The following is a 21,295-nucleotide window of genomic DNA, read 5'->3' on the forward strand; positions in this document are numbered from 1 at the left end:
TTCAACGTGGGTCAACGTGCACCAAGATGGGATAAAACAGTTGATGTGGGTCAACACCAGTCAACGTGGGTCAACACAGGGCAGTGTTTGTGAACGTGGGTCAACATGAATCAACGTCAGTCAACACCAGTCAACGTGCACCAACATAGGGTAAAACAGTCAACGAGGGCCAACACCACTCAACGAGGGCCAACACCACTCAACGAGGGCCAACACCACTCAACGAGGGCCAACACCACTCAACGAGGGCCAACACCACTCAACGAGGGCCAACACCACTCAACGAGGGCCAACACCACTCAACGAGGGCCAACACCACTCAACGAGGGCCAACGTGAGCCAACGTGCACCAAGATGGGGTGAAACAGTCAACACCAGGCACCGATCATCAGCGTGGGTCAACAGCATTTAACGTGAGTCAACCCTCATCAATCTGGGTCAACGCAAGCGAGTGCAGCTCGACGCAGGCTGGGAGGAATCAGCGTGGGTCAACGTTGGTCACCAGCAGCCACGGCCTCATCCTGCAGCCCAGCACCTCACGCTGAGTGGATGCAGATCACCAACAGCTGTCGCACGCCCAAGTGAGCCCACGTGGACCAATGCGAGGCCCTGACGTGAGCCAACGCACGCCAACGTGTCTACAGGATCAGAATCAGCCCCTGCCTGACCCCACGGACCACAAACAGGTCAGCAGTGAGAGGTGGGCACGTGGCAACGCCAGCCCCCCCCTCCCCCTTCGTGCCCCCGACCCCACACAGCTCTGAGCGCAGCCAATAAAGCCTTGAGGATGTGCAGCTCCTGCCTTGCCGCTACTTTATTTGGGGGGGGGATGAGGCAGAGGCAGCAGCAGCAGCAGATTTAGGGTGATCTCAGGCAGGTCCCCATAACCACCACCCCACGGTGCCTCCACCACCCTCCCCAAAAACCACAGTGGGACACGGCGCTCTCCAAAAGGACACGTGTAATCTCCAGGGGGCCCCATAGCAACCCTGGGGCACTCCAGCACTGTGGCATTACAAAACGACAATATAAATAGCTTTGTTTAAAAAACAAAACAGAAACAAACGAACAGACAAACAAACAAACAAACAAAAAAAAGTGTTGGGAGGGGGGGGACGGGGGGACCCAGATCAGTAGTGTGGCCTTGGGGGCTGTAGTGTTGGGGTGGGGAACTGGATGCGTCCCTCCTGCAGGGCACAGGCAACGGCCCGCCCCTAGGGCCAGAAAAGGATAGAAAAAGATTTAAGAGGGGAAAAATAATAATAAAAATGAGGAGTGGGGACTGAGTTGAGATGGGCCCAAAGGGATCCCAGGGTGGTGATAACAGCAGATCCTGAGCAGTCAGGAAAAAAAAAAAACCCCCCGGTCCCCAAGCCTCTGAGGGGAAGGATTAGGGACAGGGTTGGTGCCGTCGCGTGGCCACACTGCTGTCCCCTGCCAGCCTCCCCCTCCCTGCACGCTCCCGACTCAGTAGTACGGTGTGTGTGGGGGGGCCAGGACCCCCCCCCAGTGCCCCCACAGTGGGGCACGGTCACAAATCCAGTTAGAGGCGACGGTGAGGGTGGCAGCGGGGCTCCTCACCGCATGCGGTTCTGGCGCATGAGGGGCACGATGCAGGAGGGGGGGCCTGCTTTGCCCAGGAAGGGATGCTTCAAGAGTTCGTTGGCTGTGGCCCGTTGCACCGGGTCCCGCACCAGCATGCGGTCCAAGAAGCCCTTGAGAGAGGGGGAGACCTGAGGGGGCAGAGCAGAAAGGGGGGGGGATCAGTGTGGGGGGGGGGGGTTTGAGCGAGGCTGCCCAATTCCAGCTGCCCAGCCACTTCCCCTTTTTTACCTTGTGCACGTTTTTCAGTTTGGGGGGCAGATTGTCTCGGATCATTTTCATGGCCTTTAACGGCGGCTCGTTAAAATACGGCGGCTCCCCATCGACCATCTCGATCACCATCACACCCAGGGACCAGATATCCACCTGCGCAGGGGAGGAGGGATATTCGTGTGGGGTTCATAGGTGGGCTGACATCCCCCCAACCCCCCTGCATCCCTACAGCCTCCCCTCCTTTTCTGCAGGCTCACCTCTGGGCCGTAGGGCAGACGAGAGATGAGCTCTGGTGCCATCCAGTACGGGGTCCCCACCAGCGACTTCCGCCGTGGCACCTCTTTGTTCACTTGGGCACAAAACCCAAAATCAGAGAGTTTCACCTGGAGGCCGGAGAAGGCAGCTCATGAGAACGCTGTGCTGCCCAGCACCAGGGTGCAGCTGGCCGATGCTCCCGTTCTCAGTGCTGCCTTCCAGGATCAACCCTTGCCCTGTGATTTTCTCCAGGTTGCCTCATAACCCCCCTCCGCTTCTTGTGGAGCATCAGGTTGCAGATGTAAAAGCCTCTAAAAGCTCCTCTGGCTCCTTTGTAATCAGAAGCATGAAAGCACAGAATGGTTGGAAAGGATCCTAAAGATCACAGAACCACGGAATCCTACAAGGGTTGGTTGGGTTGCAATGGACCCCAAAGCATCCCCAGCCCCAACCCGTGCTGTGAGCTGCATGCTTCCTATGAGCTCAGGCTGCCCGGGGCCCCATCCCTGGCCTCAGGCACCCAAAAAGGGATGAAGCACCCACTTCTCTGGGCAGCAATGCCAGAGCCTCACCACACTGAGGTTTCCTCCTACTGTCTAACCTAATTTCTCCTCTTTTAGTTTAAAACCATTCCCTTCATCCTGTCACTGTTAGACCACATAAGAAGTCGGTCCACCTCCAACCACAACACCTTTGGTGTTTGTGTTGCTGGTGTTTTCTGGTGGTGTTTTGGAGGCAGAAAGAACACGCTTGGCTCTGGCACCTCCAGGAAACTGATGGAACACCAGAGAAGGATTTGGGGGCTCAGAGTGGCCTCTGGTTGAGGCTTAAAGCCACTTGAGGTGCCTTGAGGAGGCACGGTGCTGCACGTGTGCCAAACTTAATACAAGAGCCACTCTGATGGTGTTTGCCACCCAGCTGGATCCCATCCAGACTTCCTGATGAGACCCTGATGCCGTCAGGGCAGGGGAACAGTAGTTGGGCCACACGGTGGCAGTGACACTTACTCTGCCGTCGTGCGTCAGCAGGATGGAGTCACTCTTGATGTCGCGATGGATGACACCCTGTGCATGCAGCACAGACAACGCCTTCAGCACGGCCAGGCAGACAGCTGCAATCTGCTCCTCGTTCATCCTGAAGGAGGGAGAGGGTCAGGGGTGGGTGGTCAGGGGGCCAGGAGGGGCTGGGGGCCCTGGGCACGTACCGGGTGTGCGTCACGATGTCGGTCAGCGCGCCGCCCTCCAGGAACTCCATCACCACCCACAGCTCGTCGCCCACCAGGTAGCTGTTGTACATCTCCACCACGTTCTCGTGTTGGTAGTCCCGCATGATCACCACCTGCAGGCAGAGAGGGGTGAGCTCGGCGCTGCTCATCTCTTGGGGATGGGTTTATTGGGGTGGGTGGGGAAGGGGCTCGTTGGTGGGCAGTTGTAATTTGGCCTTCTCCGGAAGAGTGAGAAGAGCCACGGGGTGGAAACAAAACTCCCAGTGCAAAACACCACGAGCAGCAGCCCCAGCTGCTCCCAGACCCGCAGCAGCTGTATGTGACACCCAGTACAGGTGCTGTGTGAGCCCCAGGGCACGGTCCCTGCTCTGCTCTGCCCATACCTCATTGAAGAGCAGCTCACGCCGCTGCTGCTTGCGCAGGTCCATCTTCTTGACAGCCACCAGCTTGCCGCTGCTCTTCACGGTGGCGATGCAAACGATGCCAGTGGATCCCTCCCCTATTTTGATGAAGTTGTCCAGATAGGTACGGGGGTCTCCCGGATCCACCACCATTTGCAGAGCTGCCCGGAATTGTTCGTGGGAAACGCGTTGGGGCTCTCGTTGGGGTGAGCGGGGCTGCTGTGGGCCGACGGCAGGGGGTGGGGGGCCAGGTTGTGGAGGACGGGCCAGGTGGGGCTCGGAGGCGTGTGGGGTGAGGCCAGCGGGGGGCTCAGGGACCTTGGAGCGGGGTGGGCCAGAGGGCTGGGCTCGGGAGGAGCTGGCGGTGTTGCTTGCTGGCCCATTGGGTGCTGCCTCCTGCGGTCGGCCCGGCCGGGGTTCAGCCTGCAAAAAAAAAAAAAAAAGGGAAGAGGGCTGTTAGAGCCACGAGGGATGGTGTGGAACATTGCTGCTGGCCCCAAAGCACCGATGATGCCACCGTGTCCAGGCATTAGCAGAGCTGGACGATGTCGGAGGAACGAATTATTGCACCGGATGGGTTTGAAGGAGCAAGGACAGCGAGGAATGGGGATAGATGACCACAGGCGGCCGCTTCGGAGACCAGAGAGGAAAGAGGAGAGAGCGAGGAGCCGTGGCACAGCCCCAAGGGAGGAAAGCACAGAACAGATGCAGCCCCTGCAGTGCTGGTGGTCTTCAACACAGTCTTAACTGAAGCGAAGAAGCCCGTTTAGCCGGCGCTGGCTTAGGAAGCGGAGCAGAGAGGCTGCTGTTGTAGGAGGCGGAGGCCAGGCAGAGTGAGGAGAGCCCTCCAGGCTCAGGGGGAAGGAGAGATCTCTGCTAAGCGGAGTGGCTCAGAGCAGGGGGAGCGGAGGAGCCTTTACCTGTGCACCCGCACCCCGGACGGGGTCGGTCTCAGCCCGTGGGTAGGTATTAAAGGGTCGTCCAGTCTGCTGGGCTGTCTTCATCACCCCTTCGGACACTGGGATGTTGGGAGTCCGGATATTGGGCCCGGAGAGAGGGCGTTTGTCACGGGGGGACTGAGGGCTGCTTTCGTTGCCGTAGGTGGATTTGGGCCGCTTGTCGCAGGGCTCGGGGCGCTCCCGTCGCACCACGCGCTCGTCCCGCTCGCTGCAGTCCCTGTCGGCGGGGCCATCCCGTTCAGGGGGGGGTTTGGGGTACTCAGGAGGGGGTGGGCGATTGCTGGTTCTGGGGCCGGGCTCCTGCCCTCGGGGCCGTTGTGGGTCCCGTTCGCGGGGTCGTTCCTTGCCCCGGTCGGGTTCGCCACGGGGTGCGGGGCAGCTCTTCTCCTTGCTGCGGCCAAAATCCTCGGAAAGGCCGTTCTCCTGGCAGAGCTGGTCACGCCGGGGTGGGAAAGGGGGGCTGTCCCTGCGCAGAGAATTGGAACGGGACACGGACATGTTCTCAAATTCATCCAGCAGCCAGGTCAGTGAGCCGTCCTTGGCGGCTTTGGTGCCCCGTACGATGGTCTTTTGTGCAGGACGTGGGACGAGAGGTAGACAGGAACACGGAACACGAAACAGAACAAAAAGAAAAAGAAAGAAAGAAACAAACAAAACAAAACAAAATATGAAAGAAAATAAAACAAAAATAAAAATGAAATGCCTGGTGGTGACGGGGGCGGCTCACACAGACGGGACGAGGGGAGGGATGGGATCTCCGCTGACACACGACGAACAGAGCACTGTTAATATTGGTGGCCCCATGGGATTCACACACAGATGGGGATGCTGGAGGCCAGGAGGAAAGCAGCTCTGGTGTCCCCACAGCCTCAGGGATCTGCCCATGCTGTCCTGAGCCCCTCCAGGAGGTAGGAAACGGAGCAGGAATCAGACCCAGCTGTCTCACTCCTCCCATATGGGCCAATATGCCAGGCTGAGCCCTGTGAGCGGGGGCTCGTGGGAAAGGGTCCTGGGGGGGCTGCTGCTGGTTCTGGCTCTGCCTTGAGGCTTGTGGCACTTGGCCAGGACCCGGAGTGCAGGGGGCTTTGTTTGGCCACAGACATAATCATCAGAAACCACGCAGCGGCAGCAGATTTCACTCCCAGTAGAAGCCTGGCTGGGGGCCAACACAGCAAAACTCCTGCTGGGGCACTGCTCCTCTGTTATCACAGCCGAGCTTTGCTATCAGTTAGAGGGTGAGGCAGAAGGGTATTAAAGAGGGTTACTGTGCTGCCTGGGCTTTGCAATCATCTCCAAATTCTACAGGAAGGACGTGCAAACCTTTTCTCCACAGAATGGCCAGGGTCGGAAGGGACCTCAAGGATCACGAATCTCCAACCCCCTGTCACAGGAAGGGCCACCAATCTCCTCATTTAATGCTACACCAGGCTGCCCAGGGCCCCATCCAACCTGGCCTTGAACACCTCTAGGGATGAGGCATCCACAGCCTCTCTGGGCAGCTGTTCCAGCACCTCACCACTCTCATAGCAAAGAACTCCACGATTCCATGCTGCCCGGCAGCACCACAGCTGCTCACCACGCTGCATGTCTGCAAGCCCTTCTCCTTCTAGAAGCCATCAGCTCCTCAAGGCTTCTCTGCCCATTCCCTCCTCTGGCTGGTACTGACTTTTGAGCTCGGCCTGAGTGAGACTGAGCAAAGGGGACTGCTGCCAGGATCATCTGTAAAGCAAAAGCCCTTGCACCGTGCCCTGACTCTCCTTCTGCAGTTCAAGCCATCGGGATTTCTTCCTGACTCCTGCCAAAGTCCATCTCACCCAAATGGGGGGCAAAGGATGGCCCCAATAGTGTCGGTGCCTTTTCTGATCACCAACTGAGAGCAGCCAGGTGGAGCAGAAGGGAGCAGAGTCAGGGACCTAGGGAGGGTGAAGGCAGAGGAACACCAGAGCTAGGGCACAGAGATGGTGCGGGTTTCCTCAATCGAGGCAAGCAGACGAGCCAGACTTAAAATAATGACATAAGGGTGGCTGGGGGAAACAGGCAAAGGGAGAGGATGGGATGGGAAGGGACAGGCACTGCTCTGGTCGTGTTTTCCCCTGGGATTTTTTTTTTTTTTTCCAGTGTCCAGGAGAATGCAATGGGGCGAGGAAGGGGAGAAGCTTTGCTCTACACTTATCTTCCTCCCACGTGGGAAGGAGTGGGTACATGAAAAAGCAGTAGGTAGTGGAGCACACTGAAAGGTTTCAGGAACCTAACGGCCACACTACCTGCTCCGTGGCACCCCAGGGAGAGGGCACAAACACCTCCCAAAACAATTCCATCACCCCTCAGCCCTCAATTGCTCCCCTCAGCACGTTGCAGAGGTGCTTACCTTCTGTGAGCCGTGCTGGATGGCTGTGATACACACGGGGTCCACCAGGGGTTTGGGCCTCTTGGCAGACTCCTCGATGATGCCCTGCCATTGCCGTGGCAGCCCTGTGAACTTCTGCTCCTGCTGGTCGTACCCGGTGTGGACACGGTGCTCGAAGTTGGAGGGCGCGGAGATTTCAATGCGTTTCTTCTTCTTGCTGAACATGGTTAAGAGTGGTTAGAAGACCTGAGGGGACAAAGAGAGGACACAGTGAGGTCTGGAGGAGGACAGAAGTGGTGAAGGCTGTAAAACAAGCATCCCTTCTTCAGGAACTGACCGTGCTTTCTGGGAAAAGCATTGCTTGCCAAGAAGGAAACACCTCGATCCGGCCCAGCCCTTGCACAGGGTGGGCTGCTCCCTTTGTCAGCTGCTCATCCCCCATTTTTGCTGTTGCTGGGTTTTATTTCAAGGTGCATTTGGACTCTAGACTAAAAGCCTTGAGGAGCTTTCCCTGCTCACAGAGCCTCAGCCTGCTCTGTCTCTACCTGTAAGTGATGCAATGGCACAGCAGCAATCATAACCGGGGCGGTCGAGGGCTCTGTACAGCACAGAAGAAATGCTGGCTTCAGCCTCAGCCCACGTCCCTCTGTCACTGTGTGGCCAGATGATGGGCTCAGCTCCTCCTCCCACTGCCAGCCCTGTGATGCAAACTGAGGGCTGCTGTCCTCTACTGAGCTGAGGAGCATCGGTTTGGCCACGTCTTCTCCTCCAGAGGCAGCCTGACTTCCTGCCTGTGTCACTCCTGTGCAATTTGCACCTGGGCTGCTCTACATCCAGGACAGCGTTTGCTTTCTGAGCCCTGCTCTTGCAGGCACGTTACTGCTGTTGCAGTGTCTTCCCTCCTCTCCCTTTGCTCAGCCAGCTTCGATGCGATGCTCCTAAATTTAAAATCATAGCAAAAGCCTCCCACAATTACAAGCTGGAGTCTTCTCCAGACCTCAAAGTGCAAAGCGAGGAGCAGCCCAGCAGCAAGAGTGAGACCAGGCAGCCCTGTGACAGCCAGGCAATGGCCACGAGCCCCTGAGCTGCCCCACATCACCAATTCCTCCGTGCTCACCAGTATCCCACCCCACTGTCTTTCACTCTCCAGCAGGCAATCTGTGCTCTGATGCTCCCCAAACTAAAGCAGCTTTCTGCCCATCCCACAGGCACAGTGCCCAGGGCACAATGTGGAGCTCCAAGAAGGGGCAAGACTGTGCAAAGCCAGGGTTCAAGCCTCACCTTGGCCACCAGCCCGTGGCTTTGGCCAGCTTCCCTGGCTTTACTCTGCCCACATACACCAGCTTTCACCCTTCCTGTGTCAGGGTTTCGTGGCCTGCAGAACTGGTGCTGCTTCTTGGAGGCACTGCAGCCACAGAGCCATCCAGAACTGCAGCCGTGAGCAGGGGAGGTTCTCCAGGCAGCATTTCAGGAGCTGGAAAAGCTTCTGAGTGAAACAGGTTGGCCTGCAAAGAGCTAGGCACGCAGGTGATCTGTCCTAGCAGGAAAACACTGTTTGCTCAGGCATTTAAACATCTATCAAGGTTGCTGAAACTAAACTTAGCAATGTGACCAGCATGGCTTCAGTACCAAATTCAAGGCCTGACTGTTGCATGGCTTCCCTTTGCAGAGCTCTGCCCAGAAAAGAGACCAAGCAGTCACCACTCAGCCACAAACTGTGCTGCTCACAGATCTCAGCATTTCTTCATCTCAATGGTGAACACTGCAGGGAGAGCTTCTTTTGATTGCTATCAGCAAAAGCAGCCTGCAAGAGAACTCCAAAAAAGTGCTGCTCATTCCTGGCACAGCAGTTCTGATTGAGACCAGCAACAGCTGAATGCATTTCATGGTACCCTGGGATGAACACAGCCACGATGAAGAGCCCAGAAATTGGATGGTTGGTGCAGAAAGCTGTGGCTGGGGGATGGTGGGAGTTCCTTCCAGCTGAGCTCAACGCTCAGGGATTCCCCCACCCCCCAGATTCAGAGCTGTGTTCCTATGGCTCTGCAGCCACAGCTCCAAGGTGAGTGCTGCAGACACAGCACAGATGGGACAAGGAGCTGACGAACCAGCTGCAATTGGAGATGGACTCATCCCACTGTACGTGGCAGGAATGTGTTTGAAGGTCAGGAAATTCTTCTGCCTTCGGCAGCACTGAGGAATGCAGTGCAAATACCTCCTCAGAAACAAAGGTCGTGAGGTGGTGATGGATGAAGGAATGCCCACAGAGTGCTGTCCCACCAGAGTGCCCACCAAATCCTGTGGCTGCCTCTGGGCACAGAGGGGTCCATGAGCTGCCCCCCAAAAGGCTGGGGGGGAGATGACCACCTCTGTGGGGTAGCAGGGACCCAGCCTGAAGGCAAGCACAAAACAAAGCTGCAGAGGAAGCTTGGCCCCAAGGCGGACCCCAGAGCCATTTCTCCTCGTGTAAACACCACAGCTTTGCACAATGGGGGCTTGTTTACACCAGCGGAACGCCCGCATCCTTCCAGGCTCAGAGGTACAATGTTGATGCTGCTCAGCAGGAGCTCAGAGTTCTGGCAAGACTTTCCCAAAATCAACAACTCTCTATAGAGAGCAACAGCAGGGCACGCACTGAAGTTGGTGTGACCTCACTCCTGATAACAGCTGTGGTCCCACTCCTCCCGAGCTCAGCCTAAGGGAACAAGGACAGTGTGAGGGCACCAGTGCTGCTGGTCATCTCCTGATATTCGACTGTACTGAGCATGGATACAGGATGCTCAGAGCAAGTCCTCGGTGCCAAGCGCAGCAACAAACCTAAGTTAGGGGAGAAAACCCTACCAGCTTTTCTCTATTTCTTTGCTGTGCATTTGGTGGCATGCTCTGCCTGGCTGCTGGCCTCTCCTTTTGCTTACACAGACTCTGCAAAGAGAAACAGAACAAGATTGGACCTAGCAGACCCTTGTGAAAACACCAGAGAGAGCCAAGGGGAAAGGATGGACACTCAGACTGCTGCTAATGCAACCCTCAAACTGCCAACGGCCTTAAACTGCGTTTTCTCTGGATGCAGCTCACAGCACCATCCAGAACCAAACATCAGGACAAGCATAACAGCACCGTAAAGCCAGCCCTGATTTGCTTGTTTTCCTTCCAAACCAGGCTGTGATCCCCAGCACCTGGACCACAACCACATCCTCGTGCAGCTCAAAGCTCTGCAGGGTGGTGTGCAAGGAACAAAACCCCACGTGGCTGCGCCGTCCTCACACCTCCAGCACAGGGATGGGCAAAGGGGTCCCATCCAGGTGGAAGCTGTGGGAATGGCTGAAGCTGAGGGCAGCTCCTGGGCCGGTCTGCTGCTGGGCTGCAGCTTTTTGCTGTCAGGATCTGCTGCTGGGATCTGCTGGCAGCGCATCCCGATGCTGCACTTGGATGCTTTGGGCTTGCCTAAAAACCACACGAGTGCAGAGGTCGGCATTTTCGCTGTAGAAACAACTTGGGTTTTAGCACATGAAAGAGGAAAAAAAGCACTCAGAAGATCCAGGAAAGGTGAGGGACAGGAGGGTCTGATGATCAGCAGGCTGCTGGTTTGCAGGGACGAACCATCAGACTGCATCTCCCATATCCAGCCCTGCCATCTCACCGAAGGAAAAACCAGTTCTGTTTGTTTGTCAGTCAGAGCTGAAGGAAGCACTCCCCACACCCCTCCCACGAAGGATCTGGACACGGAGGCAGCAGAATAAAACAAACACAGGCAGCCTAACATTTCAGGCCCCGCTTTGTTTGTTTAACCCTCTGCTTTCTCAAGCTGTGGCAGCAATGCCATCCCACGCTGACCCAACCCATCCTGCCAGCGTGGCTGGCTCTGATTTCAGACCCCTCTGCCACTTTCACTGCCTTCTGCTGCGATTGTGGCCCTTTTCCTCCCATTTTAGTCTCCTTGATTCAGCTTCCTTCACACTGTTCGGTGTAAAATTAGTGGCTCCAAAGCCAATCTCTTCCTGCAGGCAGGAAATCCCAGCCCCAGCTGCTTGCCTCGCTCCAGCGCTGCACCAACACTCCCCCTCCTTGCTCAGTCTGAGCTTCTCCTTCCCAGACCCCGCTTCTATAAAATCCTAATAACTCCCCCTGCACCTGGGGAAGGAGGAAAGCCTTCGCCCCAAGCCCATCCTTGCATAAATTGGGGTATTTGTGCCCTCCTCCATCCCATATTTCACTCCTCCAGAGGCCGCTGTGAGCTGACAAAGCTGTGCTCCACATATTTGCCAGCACCACGGGGCCAGATCCTGAACCACGCCAAGCATTCCTCAGGGGCAGGCAGCTGGGTGTGAGCTGTGCTGCAAACAAACCTCCCTGTCAGGCTATTCTCGTTACCTTGATGAAGTTTTATCCCAGCAGGCGAGGCTGATTGAAGCTCCAATGGCCGCACACAGATTGCTGAGTGAGGGAAACTTCACCCCACAGGCATTGCTGGCTGCAGCCATCCCAGGCTCTGTGTGTTTGTGTGCCTGCTTTGCTTTGCTTCCTCCTTGCTCCCACCTGCCTGCATCACGCTGCCTTTCTGCAGAAGTCCCAGCATCTTCCCTCGATCCTCGGATCACCAAAATTCCACCCTGGAAAACTTCCTGAGTGCTCCTTCCCCATGGAAAGCCCCCAAGGAGGAACCCTGTGTGGTACCACGGGTAAAAAATCCCACATCTGGATGATTTGGAGGCAAAGGGCACCTCTCGGGGTGGTCATTGCCAGGGTGCAGGCAGAGGGAAAGCAAACACAGTGGGACTCAGCTACTTAACACAACCAACCTCCAAGCTGAGCCTGATCTCATTGAAATCTTTCAGGATTGGCAACAGAAACACAAAGAGGCACGGCTGGAGGATCCTCACTGCCACCCCCACCCCTCAGTCCAACACATCAGCAGTGTTTCAGCCTGCCACGGGGAAGGGGAAGGGTTAAAATCCACCCCTCTGCCTCTCCTGGAGCTCTGCACATTCCTCAGCCCTGTCCAAACCCAGGTCACATTCCCTTTATCTCAGCTTTGTTTAATTAGTCAGCCATTAACGAACACTTCTGGCAGCCAGGAGTAAACTAAAATAGAGCAGAATATTCCCCAATGCTGGCAGGCTCCCCAGCCTTACACCACCACGGGTTGGGAGCTCACTCTTACCTTTCAAAAGTGAAAAAACAATGAAAGAAAGATCGAGGAGGAGCCCACAAGCACTGATTTCCCCTGGCACGCTTCCCTCTTCCCCAAGCATTCCGTGTCTCTGCAAGGAGTTGGTGCTCCACACAACTCTGTGCACCCAGAGCATCGGGGAGAACCTCAATGTGGGCAAAGCTCCACTCCTGAGATCTCTGAGCTGCTCCAAATGGATCTCATTAAACAAGAGACCGAATGGGAAAGCAACGGCGCTCTGGATCAGAACAAACATCACAGCCCTGACTGCCCCACAGGGATGTTTTATGGGGGTTCTGAGCTCACCGTGCAGGCAGCCAGGGACACCCCACCATCCTGTGCTTCCCATGGGATCGTTTTGCTTCCCATCAGCTGGGAAACATTAGCCAGCACTGAGCCCTTCCTCTGCACAACACGTGCACCAGGTGCAGCAGAGCAGGAAGCCTGCTCCAAAGAGATATTCCTTTTTCAAGTCCAATTCCAGAGCAGCACAGATGTGAGTCTCAGCTTCACCCCCACCTCGGTCCGAGAGGAATGACTTCCCTTTCTTATGGGCTCAAACCAAGCAGCCTCAGGCTCTGCCTCCCATACAAACACAACCAGAGCAAAGAGAGTCCCCTGCTCGCATCAGCCAGAACTGAGCTTGCTGCCTCCAAAAACCAGCTCAGCAGATTGGAGGGCAAACAACCTGCTCCAGCAGCAAGGTGGAGAGTGCCCCATTGCTCTGCATGTTTCCAGCACAGTCAGCCTCGCCCGGACTTGAAAAGCAAAGAAACTTCCTCCGAGCAGCCTTCCCTCAGTGCTCACCCCCTGCCAAACCCTGCCTGAAACTCATTAACAAAATATAGCAGCAAGATTCTGCATTACTCACCATCACCTTCCTGCAAGCCAGAGGGGGAAGAAGGAAGGAAAACTGCTGCACAAGGAACTCTGAGTGGGGCAGGAGGGCACAGGGCTGAGGAACACCAGCACAGAACGGGGGGGGGGTTTGGGGCCCCAGCTGTGCTCCTGACTCTGCAAACTTCCCAATTCCTCTGGAGCCAGGCAGGACTGGGACATCCTGAGCCCTGTGGATGGGGTGAGATGGGCTCTCACTGTCCCCCCCCCGCTTCTTGCATGCTGAAACTGGGTTTGTGAAACAGACCAGCTTTGCTCCCCTGCATCCTCAGCAGGACGAGCAGCACACGGACAGGCATGGAAACAGAGGGTAAAGCTGTGCCAAACCCCACGCTGCTTCCTGGTGCCGCAAGCCTTGCTCTAAGGTTGAGCCACCCAAAGAACGGGTTCCTCCCAGCTCCACACCACCTCCCTGCAGGCTCCCACCTCCGTGCCGTGCTGCCATTACCATTTTCCAGGGCTGGAAGTGGCTCCGGCTGCTCTCACCCACGCCGTGAGGATCCGTTGGCAAGCGAGGAGGGAGGGAAGGAGGAGAGGAGCTGTGATCAACAGCTGCGAGGCTCGGAAGGGTTAACAGTGAAGCTTGTAAGAAGTGGAACAGGAATAGAGGAGATTTGAGCCGGGAGCCAATGAGGCAGCAACATTTGAAACAAAGCAGCCAGTCAAATGCCCCGGCCGTGGAAACAGGGAAGGACAGAGAGGGGAAGGTGGGAAGCCCGTGGCCTTTCCGGCAAGTCTCTGCTCATGTGGGTGTTCCTTACACCACTTCCAGGTCCCTCACCCATCCTGAAAGCAGGGGCTGTATGTGGCCAGAAGTGCTGACTCCTCTCCTTGCAATTTCAGCTGGCAGTTAAGAGCTCTGGTTCAGGAACAGCAGCCCCAAAACCTGCTGGGGGGACACCAGGATGCTCAGCAGGGCTCCTAGAGCTCATCCAAGGGCTGTAAGCCTCACCTAAGGGTGAGGATCACGGCTCGAAGCTCTGCTTTTTCATCTGTTTGCCACACAGATGAGCAGCCTGCTGCTTCCTAAGGAGCAGCAGTGTGAGCTGGGTGATCCCATGGGGTGGGCACAGCTTTCCATGAGAAGGAATTGTCCCTGTGCAGACCCCGAGCCTTCGGTGTGAGGATCTCCAGCTGGAAATCAAGGCTCTGATGTTAGGGTGCACGTTTCCATTCTCTCTTCTCTGATTTTGCTCAGAGGAAACGCTCTTGAATTGGCCCAATTAGTTGGCATGTCTTGCAAATGAACTTCTCCCCCCAGCAGCCTCTATTGGCAACTTGGCACAACTCAGGGGCAGCTCGAGCTCTGCTGCACGGGAGTGAAGGCAGCAGGTGGTGAGTGGGACAGGGAAAGCAAATCACAGGGCAGCTGCCAGCCCTGCTCCATCCAGCACAGCCCAACAGCATCTCCAAGAGGTCTGTGCAGCTCAGTTCTTATTTAAATGCCTTTTTACAAGCAGGGAGGGGGAAACACAAACAAAAAAAACAGCAGGGTTGTGAATGTTAATCACCTAGCAGGGTTTACAACTAGATTGCTCACTTCCCATTTGTCCTCATTTTCCTCTTCCTTGTTCTTTTTCAGAGCGTTCACGGACCAAAATATTTACAGCAGCCTTGCTACACTGCTAAGTGGCACTGGGAAGCTTTCCTGGAATCATGGGAGAAAGAGGTGGAAAAAAAAAAAGAGGATCAGCAGATGAGAACAAACCTCTCCCAGCATTGCCTCCCACCTCATCCTGGTGCCTGCAGCACCCATGCACAGTGCTGGCATCACCCACCTGGGGTCACCTGAGCCCTCATAAAGCAAACCAGGCTGAATTACAGCATTCACAGCTTTTCTTATCTTTCAGGAAAGGAGAAAACAGCAGCGGAGAGCTGGGCAGAATGCTGATGTGGGAATGAGCTGGAGCTGCTGTGTCTCTCCCAATCGAAGAGGCAAAACTCATTTGTCCTTCTGGAAAGTTGTTTCCCTGATACAGAACAAGCAGCAGCTTCAACACCTCCCATTTTCAGTCATCAAAAGCTGCTGTGACTACAGAAATCCACCAGCTGTTCTGCTCAGCTGCCAAGAAGCACAAAGAGCCCCCAGCAGCAATTTTAGAGTCTTGTGAAACGTGCTAATTAATTCATAGAAAGATAAAAGCACATCAAAGGAAGTTTCTACCCCCGTATCTTTCAGAATTTTAACTAAATTAGCAGAAGCACATCCTGCCAATCCTCGCCTTGCAGACAAACCCAACGTGGCCTCAGTGCCACCAATGGAACTCCCCATGCAGAGCTGCACCCAGAGCACAGCTCAGAGCACCTCTGCCCACACCAATGATGCCCTGCTGCTCTGCTTCCCTCCTGCTGCACACAGCCAAGCTTCAAAATGCAAAGAGATATCAGCTCTCAAAGCCTTCACCTCCCCCTTCCCCCCCCTAAGACTGTGTAATGCACGCTGCAGGCTCAGCTATTGCATTTTATTTGGCAGTAAAGTTCTCACGTGGTTTCAGGCTCCGAGCTCACACGCACAGCAGCCCAGCAGTGCAACCAGAAGGGATCCCAGCCCTTGGGGCTCCATTCCAGCCACGCCATGGAACTGGAAATGGCATTTCCTTGACAGCATCGTGCCCTCCACGGGTGGGACTTGAGCCCTGCGTTGTTGGAGCAATGAAAGCAGCACATCTGCGTGGAAGTGGGGCAGAGGAGCCCTCCCAAAACCATGGGATGTCATCCACCAGGTGTTTGTCATGCTGAGACAGTGCTGAGGGTGGCACAGCTCAACGCTCACTGCAGCACGGAGGCACTGCTGTGCTCAACCTGCCAGCAGGGTGGTAGAACTGGCCAGGCTGGCTTTTGCACAACCTTCAAAGAGCAGAGAGATGCCCTGCTGCCAGGCTGGGCAGGGCTGAAGAACACCAGGAGGACCCAGAGTCCTCAGGCAGGAAAAAAGTCCAAAAGGAGTGCTGTGAACCGTGTGGTCGACCCACCTGAAGGATGGGATGCCATTCAGCAGGGCCAGGAGAACCTCGTGGAGTCCAACAAAGCCACGTCCATCAGTACACCCCAATCATTCTCCCATCAGCAGACGACCCCAGAAGATCATCCACGTTTCCCTCAACCTGCAGAAACGCCCTGAGCCTCCGTGCTGCACTGCTGGGGTGCCCCAAAGACATTGGTTTGGGTTGAGCCACCCCAAATTCCAGTGAGCTGACCTGCTGGGTAGCCTCTGCCAAGCTCTTCCAGAAAGTTCAGGCACTTTGAGTGAGAAATTCACTTCAATTTTCCCTTTTTCTGCCCACGCAGCAGCCTGCGGGGTTGCCCAGCGATGACTCAGTGCTGAAGGACTTAACACAGGTTTCTGGGAATCTATTCCTGGTTCTTTTCCTGCTCTGCTTTGTGAGGAGGAGCGTCACCTCGGCACATGAGAGTCTGCTTTAAACAGAGCAGAGCAACGCTGGCTTCTCTGGGAGGAAACTGACTGCAAAGAGCTCTGAGATCTTCAGAGGAAAAGTGCTGGAGAGTGATGGAATCACAGCTTGGCGTGGGTTGGAAGTGACCTAAAGGATCATCGTGGAAAGAATTTGAGTCCTTCACACTCAAAACCAACCAGCGAGAAGAAGAAGAAACAACAGGTGAATGGATTTGCAGTGCTCAGCACGTTCTGTACAAAGTCTGTTACCTTATTCCCTCCAGCTCTGGCTGGCTGTGGACTGGCACAGTCGGATAAAGCATGGCCACTCACTGCCCAGAAGCACTTCTCAGCCTCAGTACCCGTGGAATGACATCTCATGCAGAGGGGGGCTGCTCCCCCTGCTCCCACAGACACCATTTGTGCCCTGAAACCTGAGCTCCAATTACCCTTATCTCGGTTTCCAGAGATACAACCAAGAGCACTGCAGACCCAATTTCTCCCTTTCATGCAAAACTGACTGCATACACATAGATGACATCTCAGCAGTGCTCCCTCTGCTCCGCTGACTGCAGGGCTTCCTCAGCATCCTCGAGAGCAAGCAGAGAGATGCTGGCCCGCTCCGTGGGTTCCTGCAAGCCTCTCCTTGAGCTGGAGGCTGCTTCACCACTCCTCTCTCATTCTGTCTCTCACTGGGAGTTCTCTGGTGTCAGATGAACCGCTGTGGGAAGGGCGAGAGGATAACAGCCTAGGGCAGCAGAAAGCATTCATGCAGAAAGCAAACGCGGAGGCGAGCTGGGAGTTTGCAGCACTGGGGGGCACACAGAGCCCCCTTCCAGGCAGCATCACACAACACTGCTCCATGGAAGGCTGCTGCAGAACCCTGACCCAAAAGTAACAGAATCCCTACCAGCTACGTACCTTGCAACAGAGCTTTTAACCAGAAAGATGCCATTTCAGCATCGTTTCACGCAGCCCCCTTTCGGGCTCTCTGTTCAGGCAGTATAAATGATTCAATCACAGCGTGGAACATCACACAGGCACCTTTTTGGAACAGGAAGCATCAAAACACCCACAACTCACCCGCTCCCAGCAGGGGTTACCCAACCCCTCCAGCAGGTCAGACAAACAAGTTCTGTGTTGCACCAAAGATCCCTTTGGTCCGGGGTGGAGGAATGCAATCCACCCCCACTGCCTCGATTCTGAGCACTGAGCAGCCAGAGCTGTGTGAAGCTCCTCGTCTCTCGGTGCTCCTGCTCTGCAGCAATGGCTGCACTGCATAAAGAACAGTGAACACAGCCCTGCCCCAGGTCACGGTGACAAAACCCAACAGCATTCCCCCACCGCATCCCAAATCCTGCTGTTTCTACAACCTTCGCCTTGCTGTTGTCCTCTTAGCAGCCACTGGAATCAAAACAGACATTCACAACAAAAGGATAATGATGCACAGCAGGGAAAAGCCATGCAGGGACATCACCTGCCCCCCCCCAGAAGGGACCCAAAGCTTCAGATGATCAACAGGTGCTAACGAAGCCCACTCGTTAGCGCACAACCTGCCCCAGCAGCCCTGCAGGGGAAGGACTTGTAATGATGATTTTAATGTAAGCTGGCAGTGGATTGTATTCCCCAATGCTTAAGGATCACTAATGAAGCTATGGGAGATGCTCAGCACAGCACCCAGCAGCGCTGCCCCGATCCCACACCAGAACAAGGAGGTTCACCTCGCATAGCTGACAGCTGAAATCTTTGTCTTCGGTAGAAAAACCAAACCAAACCAAACCCCCAGAGCCACAGTGCCAAACCCAAGGCCTCCTCTTACGGTTAACAAGACCAAAACATCTCAGCCCCTTCCATTTTCTCATCACCCTCCTGCACCCCCCAACTACAGTTTATTTCCTCTAAGCGCACGGCACAAGGAAAGGAAGAGCTGAACAAGCACAGCTCTGAAGAACTACATTTTCATTACATTCCAAAGAAAAAAAACTAAAAAAGAAAAAGCCAGCAAATCCTCCAGGATGCACCACGCCAGCTGGGAAGGCTGCTCTGAAATGTGAGCTGCACCTGTGCCAGGCAGAGCTCCCTCTGAAACCCCAAACCAGCACAGCTCCTGTTCCCAGGCACACGGTGAGGCCTCTTCCCTTCCTCTGCTGGCCTCAGGAGAAACAACTTCGTGTTAAATAAAAACGGTGTGATTGTAATTAGGCTGCATGGAAGCTGCCAAACGTCCCTGGGGTTTCTGCTGGGACTCACAGGGCTGCGTCCTTTGTCCTCCATCCCACCTGGAGTGCAGCACAACTGAACCCCACGTGTTGGTACCCAACACCAAGGCGTGTTATCTCTGCTTTACTTCACTGCCTTTAGAGACAGGACAGAAATGGGCTCCTCCTGGTTCCGTGCATCAAAGGAAGAAACAGAGAGAAAAGCAAAGCTCCCCAGGGCTGCACAAAGAACAGCAGAGCAGTGACAACAGCCAGCAGGTCACGATGGCACTGGGCATCATCCCCAACGTGCACAGAACTGCTCAGCATTCAGCAGTGCCCAATCAGCCACAGAAAGCTCCATCCCCACGGGATGTAAAGTTACACCTCCTTCCTTTCCCTCTGCCAGCCACCTGCAGCCATAAATCATTCACCTGAGAAGTCGAGCACTGAGGAATCAAACCCACAACACAGAACCAAAGGAAGGCCTCATAAGAAGCTCACCGTGCTCCAAGCACCGCCTCTCCTGTCCTGCTGCTCCAATGCCACGGGGATGGAGGTGCAATTTATGTCCCTTTTCATGTCCACTCAAACAAATTCACCTTTGCTGCAGCGCTTGGGTGACTCACAGAGATCAGACACACAGAGATTCAGCCCAAACATCAATAAAAGAGGCAACGCAGCAGCACAAAGGACGGTGAGAAGCCCAGAGCAAAGCCCTGTGAGTTTTTGTTTTTATAGGGCCTGCTTCCTCCTGACGGATTTGATAAGTGCCAGCAAAACAAATGTCCTCCCTGCAGATGCAAATAAAGATATCTGGAAAACATCTGGGAGCTGTAACAACACGAGGGAGCAGAGCACGAGTTTCCATTCAGCTGAGGTGCAAACACAACCTAAGCTGGCAGCAATCGTTATCTTGTTGGTATCTTCCCTGGAAAATTCTGAGGTTATTCCAACTGCTAAATGCATTCTTCTGGTTAATTACCTTCGTTTAGGAAAGTCACGGGTGGCGTTGCAGCAGAACAGAACACAGGCAACATTTCTGAACACAAGTTGGAAACATCAGCCAAAGACAACAGCACAGCAATGCATCCACAGAGCCTCACGTTTCACAAACCAGCAATTCATACCCAACTCCTATAAACCCCCCTCCCTCCCCAACCTGCCCAGGGAACAACAAACACATCCCACAGGTTTAGAAATAAACCAGAAATTAGGAAACTTCCTTCAAAGGCCACCAGGATTGGCTGCCATTCGCACCGGCAGCAAACAACCAAATCCTTTGGCTGCTGCTCAAACGGGGTTTATTTAAACTTCCTCTGCACACCTCAGCTCTGCTGCTCAAACTCAATTTGGGGGTTTATTTAAACATCCTCTACACCCCCCAGCTCTGCACCTTCCCCAACGCCAGGCTCCACAAACCCAATTCGCAGCCATTCGGGCCGCTTCAAAAAGACACAAACCCAACCCAGGGCTGTTGGCTGTACCTGTGGGCTCCCCCCCAATCCTGCAGGGATGGACAGATCCCCAAATTCGGGTCATTTTTGAGAGGGGGGGGGGGCAAAGAAATGCAAAATCCCCTCTCCACCCCCCCCCCACACCTTCCAACCTATCCCCTCCATCCCCTCCCCCCCTCCTCTCCTCTCCCCCCCTACCTTCCTACTTATCCCCTCCCTCCTATCCTCCTCCTCTTCCCCTCTCACCCCCCTTCTATCCCTCCTCTCCTAAACCCCCTCCCCTGCCCCCCCTCCTATCCCCCCTCCTCTCCCCCCCTTCTGCCCCCCCCTTCTCCTCTCCTCTCCCCCCCTTCTGCCCCCCCCTTCTCCTCTCCTCTCCCCCCCTTCTGCCCCCCCTTCTCCTCTCCTCTCCCCCCCTTCTGCCCCCCCTTCTCCTCTCCTCTCCCCCCCTTCTGCCCCCCCTTCTCCTCTCCTCTCCCCCCCTTCTGCCCCCCCTTCTCCTCTCCTCTCCCCCCCTTCTGCCCCTCCCTTCTCCTCTCCCCCCCCTTCCTCTCCCCCCTACCTTCCTACCTATCCCCTCCCACTCCCCTTCTATCCCTCCTCTCCTAAACCCCCTCCCCTGCCCCCCCTCCTATCCCCCCTCCTCTCCCCCCCTTCTGCCCCCCCCTTCTCTTCTCCTCTCCTCTCCCCCCCTTCTGCCCCAACCTCCTACCCCTCCCTCCCTTCTCCTACCCCCCCGCCTTCTATCCCCCCAACTCCCCCCTCTTATCCCCCCTCCTCCCCAAATCCCTTCCTATCCCCCCCCACCCCCCCATATCCCCTCCCCTCAGGGCCTCCACAACTCACCCACACCCCCTCCAGGCGCAGGCCGCCCACAGCACCGCACTCACAGACCCCCACCCCCCAACCTCAGGAAGCCCAAATCCTTCCCAGCACCGCCATCTAAAGACCCTCACTCACATAACCCCGTAACCCCGGGCCCCTCCGGCCCCGCTCACCCCCCCCGGCCGGACGCGCCGCTCCTCTCACTCCGCCACCGCCATGTTGGAAGGCCGCCGCGCTGGGCCGCGCTCCGCCCCCGTTCCCTTGGCAACAAGCCCCGCCCCCGTTCCCTTGGCAACAAGCCCCGCCCCCGTTCCCTTGGCAACAAGCCCCGCCCCCTCAATACTATTGGTCC

The 21,295-nt window shown here is 55.7% G+C and overlaps 1 protein-coding gene across 3 annotated transcripts; it reads right to left on the reverse strand.

The window, feature by feature from the left end:
- Positions 1-805: 805 nt before the first annotated feature.
- On the reverse strand, positions 806-21,229 carry PAK4 (p21 (RAC1) activated kinase 4). 3 transcript variants are annotated; one of them, XM_031607145.2, is made up of 9 exons: positions 21,117-21,229; positions 7,024-7,248; positions 4,617-5,222; positions 3,679-4,119; positions 3,275-3,408; positions 3,078-3,204; positions 2,073-2,198; positions 1,834-1,968; positions 806-1,733 (listed from the first exon to the last, which is right to left on the reverse strand). In XM_031607145.2, exons 2-9 carry the CDS (start codon positions 7,225-7,227, stop codon positions 1,578-1,580), a joined length of 1,929 nt encoding a protein of 642 aa, XP_031463005.1. In that variant the 5' UTR covers positions 7,228-7,248; positions 21,117-21,229; the 3' UTR covers positions 806-1,577. The 3 variants fall into 3 exon arrangements, with proteins under 3 accessions (XP_031463005.1, XP_089986160.1, XP_089986161.1); XM_090130034.1 differs by lacking the exon at positions 21,117-21,229 and adding an exon at positions 13,518-14,567; XM_090130035.1 differs by lacking the exons at positions 4,617-5,222; positions 21,117-21,229 and adding an exon at positions 13,518-13,942 and having other exon boundaries at positions 843-1,733.
- Between the last annotated feature and the right edge of the window lie 66 nt (positions 21,230-21,295).

This window comes from Phasianus colchicus, chromosome 38 (assembly GCF_987193195.1).
Source record: "Phasianus colchicus chromosome 38, bPhaCol1.hap1.1, whole genome shotgun sequence".
Lineage (NCBI taxonomy): Eukaryota > Metazoa > Chordata > Aves > Galliformes > Phasianidae > Phasianus > Phasianus colchicus.